At 40.3% G+C, this 25580-nt stretch overlaps 2 protein-coding genes across 3 annotated transcripts; both read left to right on the plus strand.

The window, feature by feature from the left end:
• The first annotated feature begins 1725 nt into the window (after positions 1-1725).
• Positions 1726-23779, plus strand: LOC141327290 (uncharacterized). 2 transcript variants are annotated; one of them, XM_073835336.1, is made up of 3 exons: positions 19254-19300; positions 20035-20222; positions 21621-23779. In XM_073835336.1, exons 2-3 carry the CDS (start codon positions 20165-20167, stop codon positions 22661-22663), a joined length of 1101 nt encoding a protein of 366 aa, XP_073691437.1. In that variant the 5' UTR covers positions 19254-19300; positions 20035-20164; the 3' UTR covers positions 22664-23779. The 2 variants fall into 2 exon arrangements, with proteins under 2 accessions (XP_073691436.1, XP_073691437.1); XM_073835335.1 differs by lacking the exons at positions 19254-19300; positions 20035-20222 and adding an exon at positions 1726-1849.
• Positions 4204-5919, plus strand: LOC141327517 (uncharacterized). The gene has a single exon (XM_073835353.1). The coding sequence runs from the start codon at positions 4247-4249 to the stop codon at positions 5078-5080; it is 834 nt and encodes a 277-aa protein (XP_073691454.1). The 5' UTR covers positions 4204-4246; the 3' UTR covers positions 5081-5919.
• Positions 23780-25580: the final 1801 nt, after the last annotated feature.

Consider the following 25580-nt stretch of genomic DNA (forward strand, 5'->3'; position numbering starts at 1 on the left):
TAAAAAAGCTGTAAATAAACACCACTGGTTAACATTGCAGAACATGCTTGTAAATGTATGTAACCTTGGACCACAAACCACTCATAAGCGTATGTTTTAATTGAGATTTGTACACATCTGAAAGCTGAATAAATAAGCAAAGGATTCCGCGTTTATATTAAACGTATAATTCATAAGTATAGTTTCCAAATGCATTTGGCGTCAATCCATTTCCCTAACCAATGAGATGAGTTGTGGGAGGGATGTTGCGTCGACGTCATTAATTTACCTACTACTAATGAGAAGGCATGTGGGCGGGGCGACACGTGCAGCCCCACCCCAGATTCAGCCCCGCCTCGAGCTGCAGGCTGCAGACAGGTGCACTTGGCGCTCGTGAGGATCACTCGATGTGCGCATGCGCGAGTTAGAGAGCGGAGCTGCGTGTGTGTGTGAGAGAGAGAGAGAGAGAGAGAGAGCGTTGTCCGGTGAGAGTGAGTCCTCTTTTTCTTCTCTTTCAACTCTATTATTTGCTTTTGCTGTCCTGCATATCTTATTTTGCATAATTAGGTTTGAGGATAGCATGAATTTGAGGTAAATGTCAGCCTCACGTATGAATAACTTTCTAGTAGTTTTATTTATAACGTGTACTTCGTTCAACCGGCAAAAACGATCATTGTGTCTAACATTCCTCCGTTTGCAAATGATGAGTTGAATACGTTGAGTTGTTCAGGACAAATAGTTTCACAAATGAGGAAAGTCCCGTTCGGCTGTAAATCTCACTGCCTTGTTTTCATCGGATACCGAGTGTTTGCTGAATAACGTTAAAATAAAGAACAAGAATGTGAGGAAAACGTGTTAATTTCATTCAGATCTGACCAATTTGTGGTTTTGTTTGTTTCTGTGAATGATTGTTTCAATGTTTGGAGTGAAATGTTGCTTATACTGACTGAGTGCGGAAGAGAACTGATATTGAGTTTTGTGGCTGCAGTACCGCTATTTCTCTTTTGAATTTTTTGGTTTTGCCTGATCAAGTTAGTTATAGTATTTTTTATTATTTTTTTATAACACAATAAAGGTAAAGTTAGGTTTAATTTCGACAGTATATGGGACTGTCAATAAATTCCAGTCACAGTGCAAAAAATAAATAAATAAAAAACAATGTCCAATCATTCATTCAATTTTGTGCTTTTTTCAATGTTGTAGTAACAGCTAGTGGCCAGACTGACTTACTGAATGTGAGATACAACGATTTGGATATAAAACCTTTTGGTGAATTACAGCATCTTTTAATCTGAGCAATGTACTTATATAAAGAGAGATAATTGAGGTCGGGTGTTTTAATATTGCATTTGTGTACTGTGCCCATATGAATAGAGGTATTAGCAAGTCCGTCTGGAGACTAGGGATGTACAACAAACTTCAGAACGGGAAAATATTTTGGTGAATTCTAATCATTTTTTTTTTAAATCTCGCCTGTAGTAAGTATCATTCTTGTCATTAGGAAACTGCTGCAAACTTTTTTAATTATTTTTGTATATTACGAATTATGAAGGCTAATTCTTATTCTTGACCATTTAACACAATTGGTGAAACTGTCAGACAGTCCCTTAAGCACGATATTGCTGTTATTAGCTTAAGTCATGGTGTTAAATATAGCAATATAATGCAATGATTCATTAAGAAACAACACTTAATGCCTTTTTGATTTATTGTTGATTTTGGCAAATCTGCTTTTCCACACAGAAATTCATGTTCAGTGAATCTCTAAATGCTGGAATATTCCCATCAGATCATCAGGAAGAGCTGAAATCTGCAAAGACTGAGTTTATTCACGAGTACAGAGAGAAGATGAGAGATCCAGAACACACAGGTTGGCGTTTGTTCTTCATTAATTCAGTGATAATGCTGTTTGTAAGAAAAAAATCATTTTACTTATTTTGTGGTGCTTTTGAAACATTGTGCAGTGCTTGTTTGCTAGAACTGTGTTCTCCTAGTGTTCATCTATGGAGATAAGAATTGCTATAGAAAGGGCTTTCTCTGTTTCCTTACTATGTGTGGAAAAATACCAGCTGCTAGAAGATGTAACCTTGAAGGTTAGGGAAGAGATAAGGAGGAAGGAAACCCTCCCTTTTTCGTCACAGTCTGCCGCAATGTGTGATTATGAAGGACAACTGACTGAGTTTGTCTCTTGAGCAGTAAGAGTTTATTTTTGCCACAACAGCTGGCAGCTGGAAAACAACCAAGTTTAATATTTGGTTTGGTATAATAGAAACAAAATAAATGTAAAATGGTTTCCTATGAACTGGATACTACTTTCTATGTTAAATCGAGTCTCCACACTGATATCCAGACCCGGATGCCAGATCCTTTTGATCACAATCGCTTTATTGCAGTTGTTGCTGCTAAGGGTGGCCTAAACAGTTATTATGTTTAGGGAGCAAACACTTTTATTTCTAATTTACTCATCTGAAGATTAAACTCTGGCCATTTTAAAGTTTTTTGTTTTCCTCACTATTTGATCCACCACTTCATTTCCTTCTATTCCTATATGTGCAGGTATCCATACAAAAGAGATCATGGCTTTTGTTTGCATTCTGAACAAACTTTGTAAGATGTCTGATAAAATGTCTTGTCTAGTTGAAGATTAACCCAATTTTAAACTTGACAATGCTGAAAAACAGTATGAATATTATGAGGACTTCAGGTATATTAATCTCTTCAACCCACTAAAGAGCCAATAATAGTGCAATAATTTCTGTAGCATCCACTGATAGATGATCTTTTGATAATTGTCTCTTTTTATCATTTATACTCACTAGAAGACATTGGGAATAACCACAGCCCCTTTACTCCTCATTATTTGCTTTCCATCCAACACTATTCAGATTTACATTCATGTTCCCAGCAGTTTTCTAATAATCTTTTAACTGGGTGTATTTCTGAATGCCCTTTAACAGTAGCCCAATACACCAGTTTCAGCTTCAACCTAAGAAAACTACATACAATGTCAAAACACATCTTTGAAAAAAATAATAATAATAATAATAATTTTAAGTGTAAATAAATTTGTTTTGTCTGTCTTTCCATTAGATTAGCTTGTGACCTATACAGATTCCGTCCTCCTGGGGGCGATCGAGGGCCTCTTTCTTCATCTTCAGCGCTCGTGAGGATCACTCGATGTGCGCATGCGCGAGTTAGAGAGCGGAGCTGCGTGAGAGAGAGAGAGAGTTGTCCGGTGAGTCCTCTTTTTCTTCTCTATTATTTGCTTTTTGCTGTCCTGCATATCTTCATTTGTGTAATAAGGTTTGAGTGTAGCAGGAATATGAGGTAAATGTCAGCTTCACGTATGAATAACTGTGTAATTTTTTTTATAACGTGTATTCAGTGAAGAGAGGATACTTTTACTTGAACAAATGTCCTCCATTCAACCGGCAAAAACAATCGTTGTGTCGAATGATTATTTGATGACGGAGTTGTTTAGGACCAATAGTTTCACAAATGAAGTCTTTCTATGAACTGGGTAGCCTACTTTTTTCTTTAAACTTCTTTTGTAATAATGAAGCAGCAAATAATAAGAGACTCTCTATGAACTGGGTACTTTTTTCTTTAACAAAATGTATGTCAAGTCAAGTCACCTTTATTTATATAACAAGGGGAATCCGCTTTTAGCTACTATGCCGCGCGCAGTTGGAATACATTAGACACGTTTAAATGCAGACTGAAAACTCAGCTGTTCAGTTGTGCTTTTATTGAATGAGCACTGTGCTTCGTCCGAACAGATTGCATTATTTTATGTATAATAATTTTTACTGTGTTAATTAATTTTTAAATCCTCTTAAATGTTTTAAAATTCTTTGTTTTTATTTTTATGATTATCATTATTAATGTTCATGATATTATGATTTTAATTCCTTTCATGTACAGCACTTTGAATTACCATTGTGTATGAAATGTGCTTTATAAATAAACTTATCTTGCCTATAGCGACTTTAACAATACAGATTGTGTCAATTAGCAGATTTACAGTATTAAATAGGAACATAGTGAGTCAATAATACAAAAAGTATGTTAGATAATCCTGTAGTTGATTAAACTTATTTTAATTTGAAGATCAATCTTTTGTTTGGCAATTTCCTACTTTCTGCTGTTAAATCAAGTTCCTGGTTCCCTCTTTTATTTTTTTATAGTTTCTGAAAATAAAATGCTTTTATTTTTATTTCAGAGTTTATTGATGAAAATGAGGAGAATAAAGAATTGAGTGAAGCGGATGAGGAAAAAAAACATATTCAAAATGAGTCGCTCTCAAACCAAACCCAAAGATTTAAAGAAAAGCAGAGCCAAGAAATCTGTCACCTGCACTCAGTGTGGAAAGAGTTTCACAAACAAAAAAAGCCTTAAGCATCACATGAGGATTCACACTGGAGAGAAACCGTTCACATGTGATCAGTGCGGGAAGAGTTTCTCACAATCGTCAACTCTTAAGCATCACATGAACATCCACACTAGAGAGAAACTGTACACATGTGATCAATGTGATAAAACATTTTTGTGGACTTCAAGCCTGAGGAAACACCTGAGAGTTCATACAAAGGAGAAGCCACATTCATGCCATTTGTGTGGAAATAGTTTTTCACGTCTAGAACATTTGAAAGTACATCAGAAAATACACGCTGGTGTGAGAGAGTACATGTGCTTTGAGTGTGAAAATACTTTTACTAGAGCTGAACATTTGAAACGGCACCAGAGGATTCACACTGGAGAGAAACCGTACACATGTGATCAATGCGGGAAGAGATTCAGACGATCAGGACATCTGAAAACACATGAGAGAATCCACACTGGAGAGAAACCTTATACATGTGATCAATGCGGGAAGAGTTTTGCACAAAAAGTACAACTTAACGCACACATGAGCATCCACACTGGAGAGAAACCTTACAAGTGTTCACACTGCGACCAGAGATTCATAAGGTCAGGAGTCCTGAAAATACATGAGAGGATCCACACTGGAGAGAAACCGTATCACTGCACTGAATGTGGGATCTGTTTCAGACATTTATCTGCTCTACGCATTCACACAAAAAACAATCACAGTGAGTAGATCATCTTCAGGTCTGATGCTGCACACAATAATGAATCAAGCAATAAAATATCATCTGGATCAATCAAGAGCCATGACAAAGAAACATCATCTAAAGTTTTCACAGTCAATGAAAGCTCTAGCATTAAGTTCTGCCAGGAAGACTTAATTGTTACGTCACTCAATTTTTATCTATCCAATTACATTCCAACACTTGTGGTCTAAAAGATCGGTACTTACTCATGTTTGCTGACGCTTCAATGCACCACCATCCTCCCCACCTCCTCCAAATTGAGTCCTTCCTTCTCACCACCACCACCAGGATGGTCCCTTCCATACCTCACGGGGGTCGGCTGCGCCCCTGCCTTGATCTTCAGGCAGGATATGCAGAGTCCGTAATAAATGGATAATTGTCACAGTATTCATTCTCCTGAGTCTTTCTGGTAGAAATAAAGTGTATCTTCATCTTCAAAACCAGCAGATTTAACTTGGATATACTTGAAAATAGAGTTCCTCTCTAAAGAACAATTTCAAAAAGTTGTATTCTTGAATATGATTTTGCGATTTCATATTATGTTCAGTTGTCTTCTAATGCATTTCTGTCACTTGTAGTTTAAGTTGTCTCTCATGAAGTAGCTGTTTACAAACTGTTCTTGTTCAGGAAGCTCAAGAAGAGTCTGGGACACTTTTGTTTTCTTCCCTGTTTTTTTAAGAACTAGTTATGATACATTTAGAAAAAACAGATGCAAGATATACTGATCTTTATTTGCTACTCATCCATTTACTTTTGCTTTGAGTAATTATCGATTGAATGTTGTTTTTTTTATAATAATAATATTAGAAAGCCACGCAGTGTTATGTTTTGGGCTTTCTGTTTTTAAATTTCTCAATAAAGCTCTTGTATTGATTTGAATTCTGTGATTTGAACTGATTGTTAGAATTTGTCACGCTCTCTGCTCCTTGTCGTGTCGTTTTCCTCTCTCCCTGCTGTTTAGTGTATTTCACACTTGTTTCTGTCTGATTAATGTATAGTTGGTTGGAATAACAGGAAGAGCCCATTGTTCACCCAGATCTATTTCTGAGATTTCAATGTACACCCAATATTGTTTTTGTTCCATATGATGCACATACATATTTTGGTTCCCTATCAGTCGGTCTCTTCGACGTCTTCCGCCTCCGCTCCACAGCAGCCACCGCAGCAGCCTTCACAACGGCGCCGTGGAGCCGGTCGCTGGGCAGCCGCCCAGCCCGTCCAGGCCCCCACAAAGACCAGTGGGAAGCGTAAGAACAAGAGACCCTGAGACGGGCGACCCAGAGATGGAGGATGCTGCTCTTCGGGAGATGGTGACCGCACCACTCCCTCCCCCGGAGGAGGGCCGGGCGGAGAATCTTTTGTTTGTTTTTTTCCCGGTACCCAAATACTCGCCAAAAGAGCAAATTTCTCTATCTCTGGGTCCCCAAGCGGGACTGCGGGGAGTGCGCAGGCCACCCCTGTGCCTCACCCGTCCTCCCCCCTCGCCAGCGAGCGACGATGGGCGGTTCGAGAGTACGGCGAGACGGACTACTCACGCACCATCGGCTCATGCGCAGGTAAGCGTCTCAGACACACAACATACAGACGCTCTGACCCCGCCCCGGTCCGGCAACGAGACTGTGAGGCAGGGTCCCTGCCCCCCTCTTCGCTGCACCCCCGCGGGTACGACGGTGGTCCCCCTTGTGCCGCTTGTTCATTTTCTGGGAGCCTGGAAAGAGCTTCCCAGCCCATCTTGCTGGCTCCTTCGGACCATCACTTTCGGCTATGCGATTCAGTTCGCCCGGCGCCCTCCCAAGTTCAGAGGCATCCACTTCACCTCTGTCAGGGCCGCAGATGCTCCCATCTTGCGTGCAGAGATCGCTTCCTTGCTGGCGAAGGAAGCGATACAGCCGGTCCCTCCAGCCGATATGAGGACAGGCTTTTACAGCCCGTACTTCATAGTACCCAAGAAAAGCGGCGGGCTTCGACCGATCTTGGATCTGCGCATCTTGAACCGGGCCCTTCACAGGCTACCGTTCAAAATGCTCACTCAGAAACACATTTTCAGATGTGTCCGTCCCCAAGATTGGTTTGCAGCGATCGACCTGAAGGACGCGTACTTTCATGTCTCAATCCTTCCACGCCACAGACCGTTTCTGCGGTTCGCGTTCGAAGGCAGGGCATATCAGTACACGGTCCTGCCCTTCGGGCTGTCCCTCTCCCCCCGTGTCTTCACGAAGGTCGTGGAGGCGGCCCTAGTTCCCCTCAGAGAACAGGGCATTCGCATTCTCAACTACCTCGACGACTGGCTCATCCTAGCACAGTCTCGGGTTCAGTTATGCGAACACAGGGACCTGGTGCTCGCACACCTCAGCCAGTTGGGTCTTCGGGTCAACTGGGAAAAGAGCAAACTCTCTCCAACACAGAGAATCTCTTTTCTCGGTATGGAACTGGACTCGTCAGCCAGACAGCACGCCTCACGCAGGAACGTGCTCAGTCAGTGTTGGACTGCCTAGACACGTTCAAGAGCAGGACAGCGGTCCAACTGAAGCAATTTCAGAGGCTCCTGTTGCATATGGCAGCAGCAGCGGCGGTTACACCGCTGGGGCTGCTCCATATGAGACCGCTTCAACACTGGCTTCATGGCCGAGTCCCGAGGAGAGCGTGGCTTCGCGGCTCTCACCGGGTTCGAATAACACCGACTTGCCACCAGACCTTCACCCCGTGGTCAGACCTGTCATTTCTACGGGCAGGAGTTCCCATGGAACAGGTCTCCAGGCATGCTGTGCTACACACAGATGCCTCCGCCACCGGGTGGGGAGCCACGTACGACGGACAGGCAGTTTCAGGGGTTTGGACGGGCCCCCAGCTGACTTGGCACATCAACTGCCTCGAGTTGCTTGCAGTACGTCTCGCCCTGCTCCGCCTCAAGGGGGACCTACGTGGCAAACACGTGCTGGTCCGTACGGACAATATTGCGACCGTTGCGTACATCAACTGGCAAGGCGGTCTACGCTCCCGTCGCATGTCGCAACTCGCCCGTCATCTCCTCTTGTGGAGTCAGAAGCATCTGAGGTCGCTTCGTGCCATTCACATTCCCGGGTTGCACAACCGTGTGGCCGACGAGCTCTCACGAGCTGCGCTTCCCGGAGAGTGGAGACTCCACCCCCAGTCGGTTCAGCTGATTTGGAGACGCTTCGGCGAGGCTCAAGTTGATCTGTTCGCCTCCCCGGAAACAGCCCACTGCCAGCTCTTTTTCTCCCTGACCGAGGGCACACTCGGCACGGACGCACTGGCATGCAGCTGGCCGCGGGGTCTCCGCAAATATGCGTTTCCCCCAGTGAGCCTTCTCGCACAGACATTGTGCAAGATCAGGGAGGACGAGGAGCAGGTCCTTCTGGTAGCCCCTTACTGGCCCACTCGGACCTGGTTCCCCGAACTTACGCTCCTCGCGACAGCCCCTCCCTGGCAAATCCCTCTGAGGAAGGATCTTCTGACTCAGAGACGGGGCACCTTATGGCACCCGCGTCCAGACTTCTGGAAATTACATGTCTGGTCCCTGGACGGGACGCGGAGGTTCTAAGTGACCTACCCCAAGGGGTAGTTGACACTATTACTTCGGCGCGAGCGCAGTCTACTAGACATGCCTACGCCCTTAAATGGAACCTGTTCGTTGATTGGTGTTCCTCCCGGGGAGAGGACCCCCGAAGATGCCCGATCAGAGCCGTGCTCTCCTTTTTGCAGCAAGGGTTGGAGCGTAGGCTGTCCCCCTCAACCCTTAAAGTCTATGTGGCTGCTATAGCTGCCAACCACGACCTCATAGAAGGAAGGTCAGTAGGGAAGCACGACCTGGTCACCAGGTTTCTTAGGGGAGCCAGGAGGTTGAATCCCACTAGGCCCCCTTCCGTGCCCTCTTGGGACCTGTCGCTAGTGCTCACAGCACTGCAGCAGGCTCCCTTTGAGCCTTTGCAGTCAGTTGAGCTGAAGTTTCTCTCAATGAAAACTCTGCTCCTGCTTGCATTGGCTTCCATCAAGAGGGTAGGAGACCTGCACGCATTTTCGGTCGATGATTCGTGCCTAGAGTTTGGCCCGGCGGATTCCCATGTAACACTGAGGCCCCGGCCTGGTTATGTGCCCAAGGTTCCCACGACTCTCTTCCGGGACCAAGTGGTGAGCCTGCAAGCGCTGCCCTCGGAGGAGGCAGACCCAGCCCTGGCTTTGCTTTGTCCCGTCCGAGCACTAAGATGCTACGTTGACCGGACACAAAGCTTCAGGACCTCAGACCAGCTCTTTGTGTGTCATGGAGGCAGGCAGAAGGGGAATGCCGTCTCCAAGCAGAGGATGGCCCACTGGATAGTGGATGCCATTACCCTGGCCTATCAGGTTCAGGGTGTGCCCTGCCCCCTCAGGCTGAGAGCACACTCGACTAGGAGTGTTGCATCCTCCTGGGCACTGGCTCGCGGCGCCTCGCTAAATGACATTTGTAGAGCGGCGGGCTGGGCGACCCCTAACACGTTCACGAGGTTCTATAGCCTTCGTGTAGACACAGTCTCCTCCTGTGTTCTCACCTCAAACGGGTAGGCACAGAGAGGCCTTGGGTCGGCTTGCTATACTGCTCCAGAGTAACCTAAGAGTAGCTCTGTCGAACTCCTCCGCTGAGCTTGACAGCTGACGTAGCGGAACGTCAGGCGTCAGGCCCTCACTCGATGAATCCTTCAGAACCGGTAGAGGGCTAGGCTCTACGTAGAGACTTAATTGCATCTCTTACAAAGTCCACATTGCGCCCCAGAGGCTATGTGTTTCCCCGGTAGTACTTCTACCAGTATATGAGGGTTCAATCACCTCCAATTTTCCATATAAACCTAATTGAGTATATATGTGTATGGCTCCGAACCTCCTGTCGGAAGGACGTGAGCTCCGCATATTCCCAGTGCTCCAGTTTCACTGAAATGGATGGTGCTGAGTTATACAGTGACTGGCTCTCCTTGATGCGAGCCCCTGGCCAAAGCCAGTAACGGGACCCAGGGGGGCCCGCTCAGGACACTGGAACGGACAGCAGCCACGGCGCTTTGTTAGGGATCCCAATTCGTCGGTCTCGACGAGACGTCGAAGAGACCGACTGATAGGGAACGTCTCGGTTACGTATTGTAACCCTCGTTCCCTGAAGGAGGGAACGGAGACGTCTCGATGCATGCACCTGCTGCGTATTATATGCTCACGCTGTGATCAGCCGCAGCTGGCTGCAATCATGCATGCCAATATTCATTGGCTCGTTTGTATACACACAAAGTATATTGGTCTATCCAGGCGATATCCCAATTCGTCGGTCTCGACGAGACGTCTCCGTTCCCTCCTTCAGGGAACGTGGGTTACAATACGTAACCGAGACGTTAGATGCATAACATCCGTTAATATTCCGATATATACTCTTGTATTAAACCAATAAAGTTGACAGAACTTCTGTCTGTGTCTTGCTTTTCGGCCGTATCACATTGGGAGACAGAGAGTATTCGGTGGCAACGAGAAGTAACGAAATTATATTTATTAATAATGATGATGGATTTACATGTTCTAGTTAGAGCTGGTTCACTCAGAATAAAACAACAGACTGTTTTTATGAATGGGAAATTGAATCATTTCACTAAAAAAAAAAAAGTTCAACGCTCAGCGGCTCAGATGTTACTTGTTTAGCAACTTTTGACGACGAAATAGAGCAAAATCAGGCAACAGTGTTATAGTCAGACAATAAAATGTGAAGTCACTTAATATTAACTTCTTGTTTATTTAACTGTTGTATTAAATCAATATCTCATTTTTTCAAACTCCCTTAAAAATTATTTAAAAAAGTCACCCACCTTTGTTCGCAATCTCACAAAGCTAATCAACGCTGCTCGCTATACTGTGCAATCAATCTCTTATTTACACTCTCTACACTTTGTTTATGAGAGGATTCCTGAGATATGTCCGTGATGCATTACTCTACGTTGCAAAAACACATAGAAACCTTTGTAGCTCCCCTGAGCGCAAACAAATATGCTGATCAGGTCCGGCTAACTAAAGCAGCTAATCATATCCCTTTAGTGGCTCCCATTATTTGTCTTCCGTGCCTTTCTGAATACAAATATACATATTAGTGTGTTTCTAATATAATAAAAGTGTGAGGGAGGGCTGAGCCCATTCGGAACTGCTGGAGCCCAGAGAGGATATTAAAGAGAAAACCGATTTTCATTTAAACAAATTGATGTAAACTACACACTCAAGTTAATCGCTAAAAATCAATGTTCTAGTTCTAGTGATGATTATATTATCAATAGCGTGCCGGGAAAAAAAATAATAATAAAATTTTCGGTTCAAATAATATACCAGGCTTTTCATTGGTCCGTTAAGAAGAGATATTTTTTATTGGCTACTGAAATGCCGGTGTTATGATTACCGGTTGTAGAGGAGCCAGAGTAAAAAACTTGAAGAGTCAGAGATAGATCCAAAAACGTGTTTATTTGTGAAAAACAGGGAATCCAGGTAAACTCAAATAACATAACTTCAAGTCGACAGAAAGACACAGAAGGGCAAATGACTTATAAAAGGTGAAACTAATGACAGACAGGTGGAGACGTTAATGACGGCAAACCAACTATCACAGAATGACAGGGGAAGAAAAAGGGAGAAACCAAAACAAAACAATGACAAATGACAAGGACACATGTAACATTACTCCGCCCTCCCGATAGGCGCATCTTGTGCCTTAACAATACTACCGGGGAGGGAGCCCTGGCAGATCACAGAGTTTTTGAAGCCAGTGGTCCATGGTGGATCAGAGGGTTCAGGAGGCCCTGGCTGGTTAGACAGTTCATGAGGCCATAAACTCAGGAATGAAGGCCTTCTCGGCTGGGAGCTCAGGAATGGCTGCTCTGACTTGGCTTGACTGTGCAGGAACAGCAACTGTGACTTAATAATAATAATAATAATAATAATTCATTACATATATATAGCGCTTTTCTAGACACTCAAAGCGCTTACAGTGTCTGGGGTATCTCCTCATCCACCGCCAGTGTGCAGCATCCACTCACTCGTTTTCATTCACTCCTTCAAGTGAACTGTACTAGTGGACTAATGTAGGGAATAGTGAATAGGGTATAGGGGGGCGATTTTAGGATACAGCCTCACTCTCACCGGACAACTCTCTCTCTCTCCCAGCTCCGCTCTCTAACTCGCGCATACGCACATCGAGTGATCCTCACGAGCGCTGAAGAGTGAAGAAAGAGTCTCGATCGCCCCCAGGAGGCTGGAATCAGTATAGGTCACAAACCCCACCCTCTCCATCTAATCTAATGGGACGAGAGTCAAAATTCCCGGAGGGCCGGTGGAGTAGTGGGCCGATCGCCGTAGCGAGGCAGACCTCCCCCATATTAGGTGCTGTTTTAAATGACATCCGAAACTGCAAACAGCCCAAAAGTGTGAAGCGGCGGGATCAGTCACCCGCACAGCGCTGACGAACGTACGCTGCGCTTCCACCACGATGTAAAGTGATAAACAGCGCAAGTTGCTTGACGCATTCAGATTTAAAACAGAGTTGTGTTAGACAGTTGTGTGATATGAGAACATTAAAGGTTCTGTAGGTTCTGCTGGGCTGCTGAAAACAGCAGCATGATGAGGTAAAGTGATAAACACCAATACATAATTTCTGTCATTTTTATTGCAAATTTTATAGTTTATTATTATGAATTATATATTAAAAAAAAACATAATTATTGTAATGTTTTCTTGTAACGATATCTTACTAATACTAGTCAGTTAATATCTGGATTTTAAGCAAAAATGTCTTTATTTTTAAATGTTAAATTGTAATTCATTTTAATTGGAGAAAAATGTTAATTCCGTAAGAGCCTGATTAAGGATAAATATCAGTGCCTTATATAAATAATGTGTTTACTACACACATTAAAGTTCTTAAAGGGACAGTTCACCCAAAAATAAAAATTGTCATTATATACAACATCATGTAATTTTAACCCTGTATGAACTTCTTCATTCTTCTGTGGAACATAAAGGAAGATACTCTGAGAAATTCAAAAATGTTGTCTTTAGAGTAGAAATCAAGGGTAAATGAATATCTTTGGTTACATTCTACAAAATGTCTTTTGTGTTCTACAAAAGTAAGTAATTTTTACAGAATTTATTAGCAATAAATGTCCCGCATTCTAGCTCAAAATCAGTGCTTTACTGCATGCATTTATATGTGACAAAAACGCATTATTCATTTGTTGCATTTGAATTCAGTATCTGTCATTATTTGATTCTGTCCTGTTTTATTCATACATTTTTTTTTTTTTTTACTTCAATTAAAGGCCCTATAACCCAAACAAAACTCACGGGCGACTTGTGGGCTGGATTTGTCCAAGGCCTAATTTAAACCGCAGTCCAGCCCTGCACTCCATCAAGGATATAGCCAGTGTCCGGGTCGTTACTCAAAAAAGATTATTTCTTACAAGATATTATTTTTCCAATACTAGCTTATTTATCAAACGGGTGTTTTCTCTTCATCCTCTGCAAATGAAGCTACAGTAGATATTTTGGTAGAGGGATGTTTGAATAAATTAGCGTTTGCGATTGACAACGCGATTGACAATGTTGTGATAACACAATACTTATAGTCATTTTAATATAACATAGTCACTGTGGCCTTTAGAAATGTTTTTTGGGGAGGTGGGGTAGTGCACAATAGGCCCCTGTGGCGCGGCCCAATCTTTTGTCCTTAATGGCATTTTTTTTTTCTTACATTATCTTGACTTTTTTACTTTAAGTAGTTTTGAAACCAGTACTTTTATACTTTTACTTAAGTAAAAAGCTTGAGCTGATACTTCAACTTCAACTTCCAATGTGACGTCTGTGTTTATATTGTTTAGTAACGGTATAATGTTTTATTTTGTTTAGATCAACTAGCTGAGTAGACAGATATAAACGTTTATTCATAACCATACTGAAAATAAGCACACATTGTTTGCTGATTCTAACTGTCTGGAGGTGTTACTTTCGATAGTTTAAAATAGACATAGATATCCTTGCTCGCTTTAAGTTGGTACTTCAAATTACCTTTTGAACTTTTGACGTTGTGGTTAGGAAACACACACATTTGACACTCGAGTTGTCATAGCAACCAGAGGCCTCTGTCAATAATAGACCTTTTTCACAGAAACCGGAAATACGCAATCGCAGGGTATGCAGACTTCCTGTGTAATGTCAACACAGCAGAAAGCCGGGTAATTTAAAATTAAAATGGAGAGAGTCTACACAACTTCCCTCGCTGGTTTGTCAAAGAATACTTTTGCAGACCCCATAAGAGTCGTGTAGGAAAACTCCGTCACAAAGAGGAACAAATTGGATAAAGGATATACGTTTTTCCACTAAGAGTTTATCCGCGTTTATACACGCTTAACGTACGTAAAAAATGACCAGAAAACCCCAAATTTCTGTCATACCTTACTTGGAACAAACACTAACTGCTATCAAAAAAACGAGCCCTTATTCAACAGATAAAGTGCATTATATCACGTTAAGCGTTTTCTCCCCCATAGAAACCCATTATAAGGAAACAGCTTGGTTTATTAACTTACCTTAACAGCGACCAGGGAAGACCAAACTTCTGTTAAATTTCACTTAAAATAAACACTTGCTGCTCTCAAAAGAACGAGCTCTCATTCAGCATATAAAGTGATCGCGCCCCATAGAAGTCTATTATACAAAAAAAAAAAAAAAAAGCTTAACGTGGCTTAAAATTTTACTTATAATAAACACTTTCTGCTGTCAAAATAATTAGCTCTTATTGAGCATATAAAGTGAATAATATAAAGTGAATAATATCACGCTTTTCTCCCTATAGAACTCCATTAAGGAAAAAGCTTAACATTGTTTGTTATAATGGACTTCTATGGGGCGCGCACTTTATATGCTGAATAAGAGCTCGTTCTTTTGACAGCAGCAAGTATTTATTATAAGTCAAATTTAACATACGTTTGGTTTTCCCTGGTCGCTGTTGAGGTACGTAAACCACGTTAAGCTGTTTCCTTATAATGGGCTTCTATGGGGGAGAAAACGCTTAACGTGATATAATTCACTATCTGTGGAATAAGGGCTCGTTCTTTTGATAGTAGTTAGTGTTTGTTCCACGGGTCGTTTTTTACATACATTAAGCCACGTTAAGCGTTTTTCACGTTGTTTAACTGGTTACCGGCATACCGGGGCGGAAATGGGTTTACACAGCAATTACGTATTTCCGGCGCAAAATACGGAAGTTGTGAGAAAGGTCTATAGGAGTGGTGTGTGTGTATGGGTACAGAGACCAGAGACTATACTGCCCTACAAAGGCAAAGTGCAGTAACTACGCCAGCACTGAACCAGTGTTTTTACACCATATATGGTATCAGTGTGGATTTTGTAGTTACTGCGATTTTGACAAAATTGAACCAGGAGACCACAAGACAAAACAGTTGTCACAAAGCCTATTTTAAACCTTAACTCAATTTTGAGCAAATGTGTAGTTACTGTACTTTGCCTTTGGAGGGCAGTATATAACCCCGGTTTCGAAATATGTTTCTTTGCCACATCGGGTGAAGACTTTCTCGCTGTTATTTTTGATTGATTGCTTATGAGTTATTGTTTTAATAAACCGAAACCATGCTGAATGGTGATTCGTATAAACTTTAAAAAATAAGACTCCTGAGTGATTATAAATTATAACCTATTATCTGAGACCTGAAAGTTACTCCTACCGAGCTCTATGAGACCGGACCTGACTGAGCAGCAGAGGACATTCTTCGAGCTAATTGACTACATACACGATCCTAAAGGTGAGATGCTGGTCCCTTATTTCTTTTTAAGGAATGTGTTTTCTTGGGATTGCATAGAGGTGTTTAGGTTGATTCTTGAGGTCCAAGTGATGGAAAATATATCAGTACTGACTTTTACTTGGAAAAAGTAAAAGTAAATATATTTGAGCTGCTCTGAGAATCCATGTTTTCATTGTTAGTCTTCTGTTCAGAATTTCCAAAACGGAAACTAAGAAGAAACTGAAACAACAGATGCTTCCACACGATTTTAACACAATCATCAATCATAAAACAGTATCAAAGTGTAACGTTAAATGTGTAAACTGCATACTTGAACTTTACTTAAGTATACTTAATGAAATAAAATTGAAGTATACTTATTTTTAGTAAGGGATAACCTGACTAACCAGCGGACCGATCTCGTTGCACAGCACCTGAAATGTTGTAATGGTCTTTCCGAAATGCCTGAGCAAAGTCTATTGTTAAAAGGATTTCTGTACAATTGTCTTACACGACTGCGCATTCCCAAAGAGCAGCATCCACCTCTGAAATTATTGTGCTTTCTCTGCTCGTTGTAAGGCGCGAGTCATTTATTATTTAAGAAAATTATTATATACAGTGACAACTTCTACTTTTCTGCCATTTGATCAGAAAGTGATGATTTTGTTCTCTTTGACTCATTGAATGGAATCAGTGCTTTATTCACAAATGTTTTATGCAATATTCCAAGTTTAAAATCACATCTTTGGATGGAATCAGAGATATCGATAATGTTGACTTCAACCTTTAACACATTCTTCTCAGACTAGTTCTAACTACTCATAGCCTTTGCCCTGTTAGAGGAATGCTGACAGCAGATTTAACCACATACACGGAGAAAATACACAACACATGGAAGTTAGAGAACATACAATATGGAAAATAAAAAGATAGAAATGTCCAACACACCACAATAGGCAACTCATTTATTGCTGGAAATGGCATCTGTTAGAGAAAAGTTCATAAGGGGTGATTTTTCATGTCCATGTGATATCCATTATGTGTTAAGGGATGTACACAGAGAGCTCTTTTCTAGCCCCTTTCTGTTAATGAGCGATGGAAGGTCTGAGGGCCTCGTGACACCATGGGGTGACCTTAGGGGTCAGGAGGGGGAGGACTAAGACAATGGCAGAGAGTGTTTGGGGGTGAATAATGTATAGAGATGTCTTTCTACTTGCCATCTCATGTGAGAGCGTCAGTAGGTTTTCAATTTGTGACCTTGGGTGTGCAAAGAGGTATAAGGCGGAGGAAATCCCTCCCTCCTTTGTCATTCTCATGCAGGAAACCTGTGTTTCTGTACGATTGTCTGATCTTCTTTGCAAAGAGTAAACCTTTTATTAACTGTTGCTTAAGTTTGTCCTTATTACCGAGGTCTCAAGGAAATTTCCACAACAATCGTCATACCATTAATGCTCATAATACTATTATTGCTATCATAACTATTATTGCATACTACTTAAAGATTTGGAAATAAAGTATTTTGATGTTGTAGGAACAAAGGTTCTTAAAACATTCATGTCAATAAAGCCCATCTGAACTGAGAAAAAAAATAGAGAGAGATGCAATAAATCTGAATAGAAATAACATTTCCTGACCTTATATTTATTTATATATATTTAGGAGAACATAATCACTAAAAATTTAGATAAAATAAGCTCAGTAATAACTAAGAACAAAGCTAGATTTTTTTCAAAGATAAAATTCTACTCCAAGTTTTCAGCATGAACTGCAGTGACATCTGCTGTTCATATTGAAGCATTTCAGCATTACTGATTTCTCCAAGTATATATATATATATATATATATATATATATATATATATTTAAATATATATAAAATTCTGAAATTCTGAAGCCCAGCCAGACCATATAGGATGATCTATGAACAGAAAATTGTTAACTTAAATATACACAGGTTTGAACGAAGTCAAAACATCAGTACAGGCTATAGGAATGTAGCCGAAATTAATTAGCTATAAGAACAAACTAACATGTGGTATTTTAACAGTCAATTATTATGGCCTCTCTGTCATATCTCTTGTTTTGTAGCGTGAGTAATCAGAACACAAACTCCGGTCGACTCTTAACTTCAGCTCTTACTTTTATTCAGTTACACAGTGCCCTCTTCTGGACAGAAACAGTATAGGGATGATTCAAACTGTGAATCATTATCATGTCGTTTCACTACATAGATTATCCCACACTCTCTGTTTTGTCTCACTATTAAAATGTATGTCTCAACCAACATTATAAAACCATGTCAAAATTAAGAGATGTACTGATAACATATTGTGGGGTAACGTTAAACAAGCTGACTGTGAGCACATGACAGTTAAAATATTAGGATTATTTTAACTCAATTAAAATGGAAAAACAAAGTAATTAACAAGCTTTTAGAACGAACATGCTACAGTTTATTGTGCTGTCAATAAGTCAACACAGGCTTTTTTTCATGCAATAGTTTGGTTAAATGAATGTGCTAACAATTCATTTTTACAGCATAAGAGGCTAATATATGATGGTCATGCATTCAAGACCATTTAGCAAATCACCATCATGTTGGCTACGTTAACTTTCCAATGAAATACATCAGATGCATTGTTTTAAATGTTAAACAAGTAATACTAACACTCTGATAGTTGCTCCTCTAATTCGGTAGGTGGCGTTGTTTTCACTAAAAACCTAGGGTCCTAGAAATGCGGTCCTAAAAATTGCGTTCCTACAAATGCAGCCTCCGGTTTTGCAGGCAGATGCTACTCCCCTCTCCATCTAATCTAATGGGACGAGACAAAACTAATTTATTTATTTATTTTCCAAAGATGTGTTTTGACATTGTATGTAGTTTTTATTAGGTATGTATATTTCTTTGGTTGAAGCTGAAACTGGTGTATTGGGCTACTGTAAAAAAAGCATTCAGAAACACACCCAGTTAAAAGAATAACCACAGCACATTTACTTAATCCAGTTTGATGAGCCTCATTATTAGCTTTCCATCCAAAACTATTCAGATTTACATTCATGTTCCCAGCGGTTTTCTGATACTCTTTTAACTGGGTGTATTTCTGAATGCCCTTTAACAGTAGCCCAATACACCAGTTTCAGCTTCAACCTAAGAAAACTACATACCCAATAAAAACTACATACAATTAAAAATGTTAAGTGTAAATAAATTAGTTTTGACTCTCGTCCCATTAGATTAGATGGAGAGGGTGGGGTTTGTGACCTATACTGATTTCATCCTCCTGGGGGCGATCGAGACGCTCTTTCTTCATCTTCAGCGCTCGTGAGGATCACTCGATGTGCGCATGCGCGAGTTAGAGAGCGGAGCTGCGTGAGAGAGAGAGAGAGAGAGAGTAGTCCAGTGAGAGTGAGTCCTCTTTTTCTTCTCTATTATTTGCTTTTTTCCGTCCTGCGTATGTTATTTTGCGCAATTAGGTTTAGTGTAGCAGGAATTTGAGGTAAATGTCAGCCTCACGCATGAATAACTGTGTAGTCATTTTATTTATTGCATGTGTAGGCCTATTCAGTTCAGAAAGTGGACTTTACCTTCGTTCATCCGGCAAAAACGACCATTGTGTCTAACTTTCATCCGTTTATGAAATATGAGTTGAATACGGAGTTGTTCAGGACAAATAGTTTCACAAACGAGTAAAGTCCCGTTATGCTGTAAATCGCAGTTAGACACTGCCTTGTTTTCATCGGATTTCCATCATTGTTTTCAACCGAGTGTTTGCTGAATAACTGTTACTGAATGCGGGAAAAAACCCAACTCAAGTTTAGCTGCACATTTTTATACCATTATTTCTCTATTGAGATTTATTTTTGGCTGATCAAATGTGTTACAGTCACTGTTATAACGTGAAAAATTGAGTTTTCATTTTGATATTCGTGATAGACAATCATTTATTCAAATGATATTTACATTGTTGTAGCTTACACAGATTTTACCTTTAATGCAATTGGTGGAACTGTCAGACGGTCCCTTAATCATCATGTTGCTTCATAATAATATAATATATGAATGTAATAGTTCACAAAGAGACAACACTTACTGCATCTTTGATTTGTTGCTGATTTTGAAAAATCGTCTTTTCCACACAGAAGTTCATGTTTAGTGAAGCACCTTCCTCAAGAATCACACATTCAGCAATTCTCCAATAAATGCTGGAATATTTCATCAAATCATCAGGAAGAGCTGAAATCTGTGTTTATTAAAGAGGACAGAGAGAAGATGAGAGATTCAAAACCCTGCAGAATCAAACACACTGAAGATACTGAAGAACAAACAGGTTTGTGTTTACTAGTGAAACTATGAGAGACAGCGTTGATGGAGGGTATAACTCACTGGTGAGAAAACATTACAGCACAAAGAGCAAATTAATCAATACAAAAATTACCATAATAACAAAAAATACGACCAAGAGGTAGAATATAAATGATAAATAAAAGCGGACCAAAGACTGACCCCTGTGGAACACCATGAGTAACTGAATCAGGATCTGATGTTGTCTTAATCTGCACAAACTGTTTATTAATCGAGTTTCCCACCATATTCATTTTAATTCCCACTTGAATGGTGGTCCTTCTGAGTCCAAAATTGTTCACAAACATCTTGTGACTAGGTTTTCACACTGCCAGCTGTCATTGTAAAACAGTGAGCAACGCAGATGACATAAAATATTATTACAATACATCAAACTAAATGAAAAGACAAACATAAATGAGTAACATTACAGAGTAATGATGATGATGACTTTATTTGTCACATACACTGTTACATGCAGTGAAATTAGACCCCTCTGAACATACACAAACATCACATTTCCGGGGAAGACAGGTCAGTCGAGAGGTAGTGTAGGAAATAAGAAATAAGATACATTAGGGAAAGAAGAAGGCGTAAAAAAGCCCCACAAAAGGGAGGCGCACACAAAATCAATCACATTGTTAATACAGGCTTTATTATCAGTAAAACCATAATACTGATGTTATCCACACGAGGGAGCCACAGGATAAATCTCAGTTTAAAGACGGTGAAAATAAATTGATTTGTAGTAAAACATTGCATATAAATTAATTTTCATAAAGTTAAATATAGTCTGATATAATAAGTAACTGTTATGCAAAAACTGTTAATACTAAATACTTGTAGACCATTAATTGTTGTGACCTAATTATAATGGTATTGACAATATATTTGGTAGTTGGTAGACATAACTGAATTTATTTACATAACTGTATTTGTGTGTGTGTTGTTGTCTCTAGCTGTCTAGTGTGTGAGTTTTGTAGTGCATGTGGTTTTTATGTTCTGCAGAGCAGGAACCTGCTGAAAATCAGTTTTATACTGAGCCAGGCCCGATTGTCCTTAATCTTTTCCTGTTTTAAAAATATAAATGAATAAAAATAATAAGAGACTTTCTATAAACTGGCTACTTTTTTTTTTTTTTAAACGTAAGTCAAGTCAAGTACAGTACAGTATAGAAAAAACAGCAAGTCAATAATGCAAAAAAGCATTTGATAAAAAATATTTAGTACCAAACATGAGATTATCTAAAAATAATTTAAAGATTAAAATTGTGTATAGCAATTGTCTACTTTCTGCTGTTATATCAAGGTTCTTTTAATGTATTTTCATTGCTCTTTTTTTTTAATGAGTTTCTGAAAATGAACTGCTTTTACTTTTATTTCAGAGCTGATTGAAGAAAATGAGGAGAATGGAGAATTGAGTGAAGCTGATGAGAGAAATCATGTCAAAATGAGTCGCTCTCGAACCAGACAGAAAGATTCAAAGAAAAAAGGAGCAAAGAAATCTGTCACCTGCACTCAGTGTGGAAAGAGTTTCCCATATAAACGAAGCCTTAAGCGTCACATGAGAGTTCACACTGGAGAGAAACTGTTCTCTTGTGATCAGTGCGGAAAGAGTTTCCCATATAAACACAGTCTTGAGCTTCATATGAGAGTTCACACTGGAGAGAAACGTTTCACTTGTGATCAGTGCGGAAAGAGATTCACACACTCCGTATCTCTTGTGAACCACATGAACATCCACACCAGGGAGAAACTGTACGCATGTGATCAATGTGATAAAACATATTTGTGGGCTTCAAACCTGAGGACACACCTGAGAGTTCATACAAAGGAGACACCATATTCATGTCATTTGTGTGGAAAGAGATTTTCACAGTTACAAAGTTTAAAAGTACATCAGAAAACACACACTGGTGTAAGAGAGTACATGTGCTTTGAATGTGAAAAGACTTTTACTACAGCGACACATTTAAAAGAGCACCAGAGGATTCACACTGGAGAAAAACCTTACAAGTGTTCACACTGCGACCAGAGATTCAGACTGACAGGACTCCTGAAAAGACATGAGAGAATCCACACTGGAGAGAAACCTTACACATGTGATCAATGCGGGAAGAGTTTTGGACAAAAAGCACACCTTCACACACACATGAGCATGCACACTGGAGAGAGACCTTATACATGTGATCAATGCTGGAAGAGTTTTGCACACAAAGGACACCTTAAGAGTCACATGAGCATCCACACTGGAGAGAAACCTTATATGTGTTCACACTGCGACCAGAGATTCAGACTGCCAGATATCCTGAAAACACATGAGAGGATTCACACCGGAGAGAAACTGTATCACTGCACTGAATGTGGGATCTGTTTCAGACATGTATCTTCTCTACACAATCACACAAAAAACATTCACAGTAAGTAGATCATCTTCAGATCTGATGCTGCATCCTCACCAAAATGCCTCAAACAATACAATATCGTCTGGATCAATCTGTCATTACAAGCGACATGACAAAGAATCATTATCCAAACTTTTCACAGTCAATAAAGTTCATCTTCAAAACCAGCAGATTCAACTCGGATCAACTCAAAAATGGAACTCCTCTCTAAAGAATGTAACAATGTTTTAGTGTTGTATACAGTGGCGCCACCATTGGCCGACTTTTGGCCAACCCACTGGCCATTATAAATTTTAATAGCATCAGTTATGCATGTCATCCCTAATGCACAGCCAGGCAGGCAAGCCGCTCTAAACCTTCGATCGCACACAGTAGCCAGCCCTCTCCCCCATTGTGGCAAGCTTTAGGCTACTGCTTGCGCATGATCGCGCAACTCTTCAAAAAGTGGGCTCGGGCTGCACTTATATCAAGCTTGTGTGTATTTTGATGAATATGCCGATTAACATCCATGCTTTCTTGTTTATTTTTAAACGTTTGAAATGAATTTGCACCAGTGATTCGCGGGTTGATCCAAAATGAGCGGGTGCCTGCGGTTAGTCATCCAAAAATATTTTTAATGATATTCGGGTCGCGGTTGGTCGGGTCGTTTGAAATAAAGATGCCAATTAAACCTTTGTAATTTATATGAAATACATACACTTTATTGGCTGAATAATATTTAGCCTATGTTGAGCATTATTAACTGTTGAATAAATGCTGACGTGGGACCAAATACCCGATTTCCCAACACGTTGAACTGAGAAATGCCATTGTACCATTTTAATAGGCTACTTTTAAACCAACACGGTCTCACTCCCAAGTCGTCACATATTGACGTTTGGTCAGGACCCCTTGGCGTTGCATTATGACGCTTAAGGTACCCCTTTAGCGTAGTTTTTTGACGTGAAGGGTACCCCCCTATTTTCATGTGTTTGTCTTACTAGTTTGCATGCATTTGTAAAAATGTAAACAATTTTATATAAATGTATACTTTGACTGGAGCACCTAAACCCACCCCTACCCTAAACCTACCCACTTCTGAACAATACAAAGCACAGGCAAATATAAGTTAGTAAGTATAAATCACATGTATTTATTGCAAAAACCAGTGTTGGCAGTAACGCCGTTTAAGTATAACGGCGTTAGTAACGGAGTTCATTTTTCAGTAACGGAGTAATCTAATTAATTACTTTTCCCATCGTTGCAACGCCGTTATCTTTACTGAGAATGTAAAGTGTCGCGTTACTAAAATTTGGTTGAATAAAGCGCGAGGTGTCATGCTTTGGCTACCCATCAGCTGCCTGGAGAGAGCAGGGGTGGGGATGATGACACCGTTGCAAATGCGATGATGATTGGCTGGGTGGGCGGTGCCCTGCTCACGCTGTCTCAGTCACTGCACTCTCTGACTACCAACACAAGACAGCGTGAGTGACAATGGCGACGAGCCGGGGAAATTCAAAGGTAGCGTTCGCGAACTGGAAGTACCGGCACTACTTCTCGTTAATTGAAATTAAAGGCATACTGAATATTTAAGAGTTGGATAGTGTTCTGTTTATTGTGCAGTAGGCCTAATATACAGTTACAGAGATTTGCACTAATGGCCAGGTTTTCCTTTGTTTTTTTTACCCAAGTTTACATTTGTGTCTTTATTTTGCACAATATTTATTTTTTATATGTTTTTATTTCTATGCATATCATATAGCAGGCTGCAATCTATTGAGCTCAAATAAATACCAAATGTTCTACAATACTGTATATAGTGTTTTTATTTCTCAATCAGTTAATATAAACATCTTTGATATTAAAGATGTTATAGAACGTAATAGCGTTATAGAACATAAAAAACGTCACAGTTACTTTGCTGAGTAACTAATTACTTTTACAATGTGGTAACTGAGTTACTAACTCAATTACTTTTTGGGAGAAGTAATTTGTAACTGTAACTAATTACTTTTTTAAAGTAAGATGACCAACACTGGCAAAAACTGACCACAAACAAGCAGTAAAAAAGCATTACAAACAAGTCGTGTTGCATTCCAACTCTTCTGAAGCCATACAATATCTTTATGCGAAGAAGAAAGTAAAACATAAGGTTTTAATCGCTAAAAAATTATCCCACTCCATTACCGTGCTCACATTCTCATTCAAAAAGATACGCTCGAGCATTAGCATGACGTAATCGGTCACGAGACACACAAGAGCCAATAGAATTTCACAACTAAGGCTGACGTAATGCTTCTGCTGTCTGGCGGCATTTTTTGAATTCGCGTACGGACTGCGGCAAAAAGGATGAGCTTTACAGCGGACGGAGACGGCGATCGCGTCTGTTCCTCTCACAAATAAATTGTTTTGCCTCGAAGACTTGGAATATTCATATTTTTTCAATAAATTGTGACTGTAGTTGTATCTGTCTGTTATATCTGTGTTTTATTGACAAATGGTTATGTTTAGGGACAGGGGTTGGGTATGTTTGTAAATGTGTAAATAGTGTAATATAAATAAAACTGTTGGGACTCTTTGCATTGAGAAAAAATCACACCCCAATACATATGCAATAATGGCAATATTATTACCCAATATATCATTTAATCATGACGATAAATGCACAGTGCCTTTCGCGTCAGCTTATTGACGCCAAGAGTTTCTTATTTAAAGCAGTGGAGGACCCTGCACGTCCAAAAATGACGCTGAAGAGGTGCCCTGTGCGTCAAAATGCTTTGCCAAAGGACCCTGACCAAACGTCAATATGTGACGACTTGGGGTGAGACCGTGTTGTTTAAACGAATATGTGACCCTGGACCACAAAACCAGTCATAAGGTTACATTTTACGAAATTGAGGTGTATATACATCATATGAATGCTCAATAAATAAGCTTTCTATTGATGTATGGTTTGTTAGG

This window comes from Garra rufa, chromosome 1, assembly GCF_049309525.1.
Source record: "Garra rufa chromosome 1, GarRuf1.0, whole genome shotgun sequence".
Classification (NCBI taxonomy): Eukaryota; Metazoa; Chordata; class Actinopteri; order Cypriniformes; family Cyprinidae; genus Garra; species Garra rufa.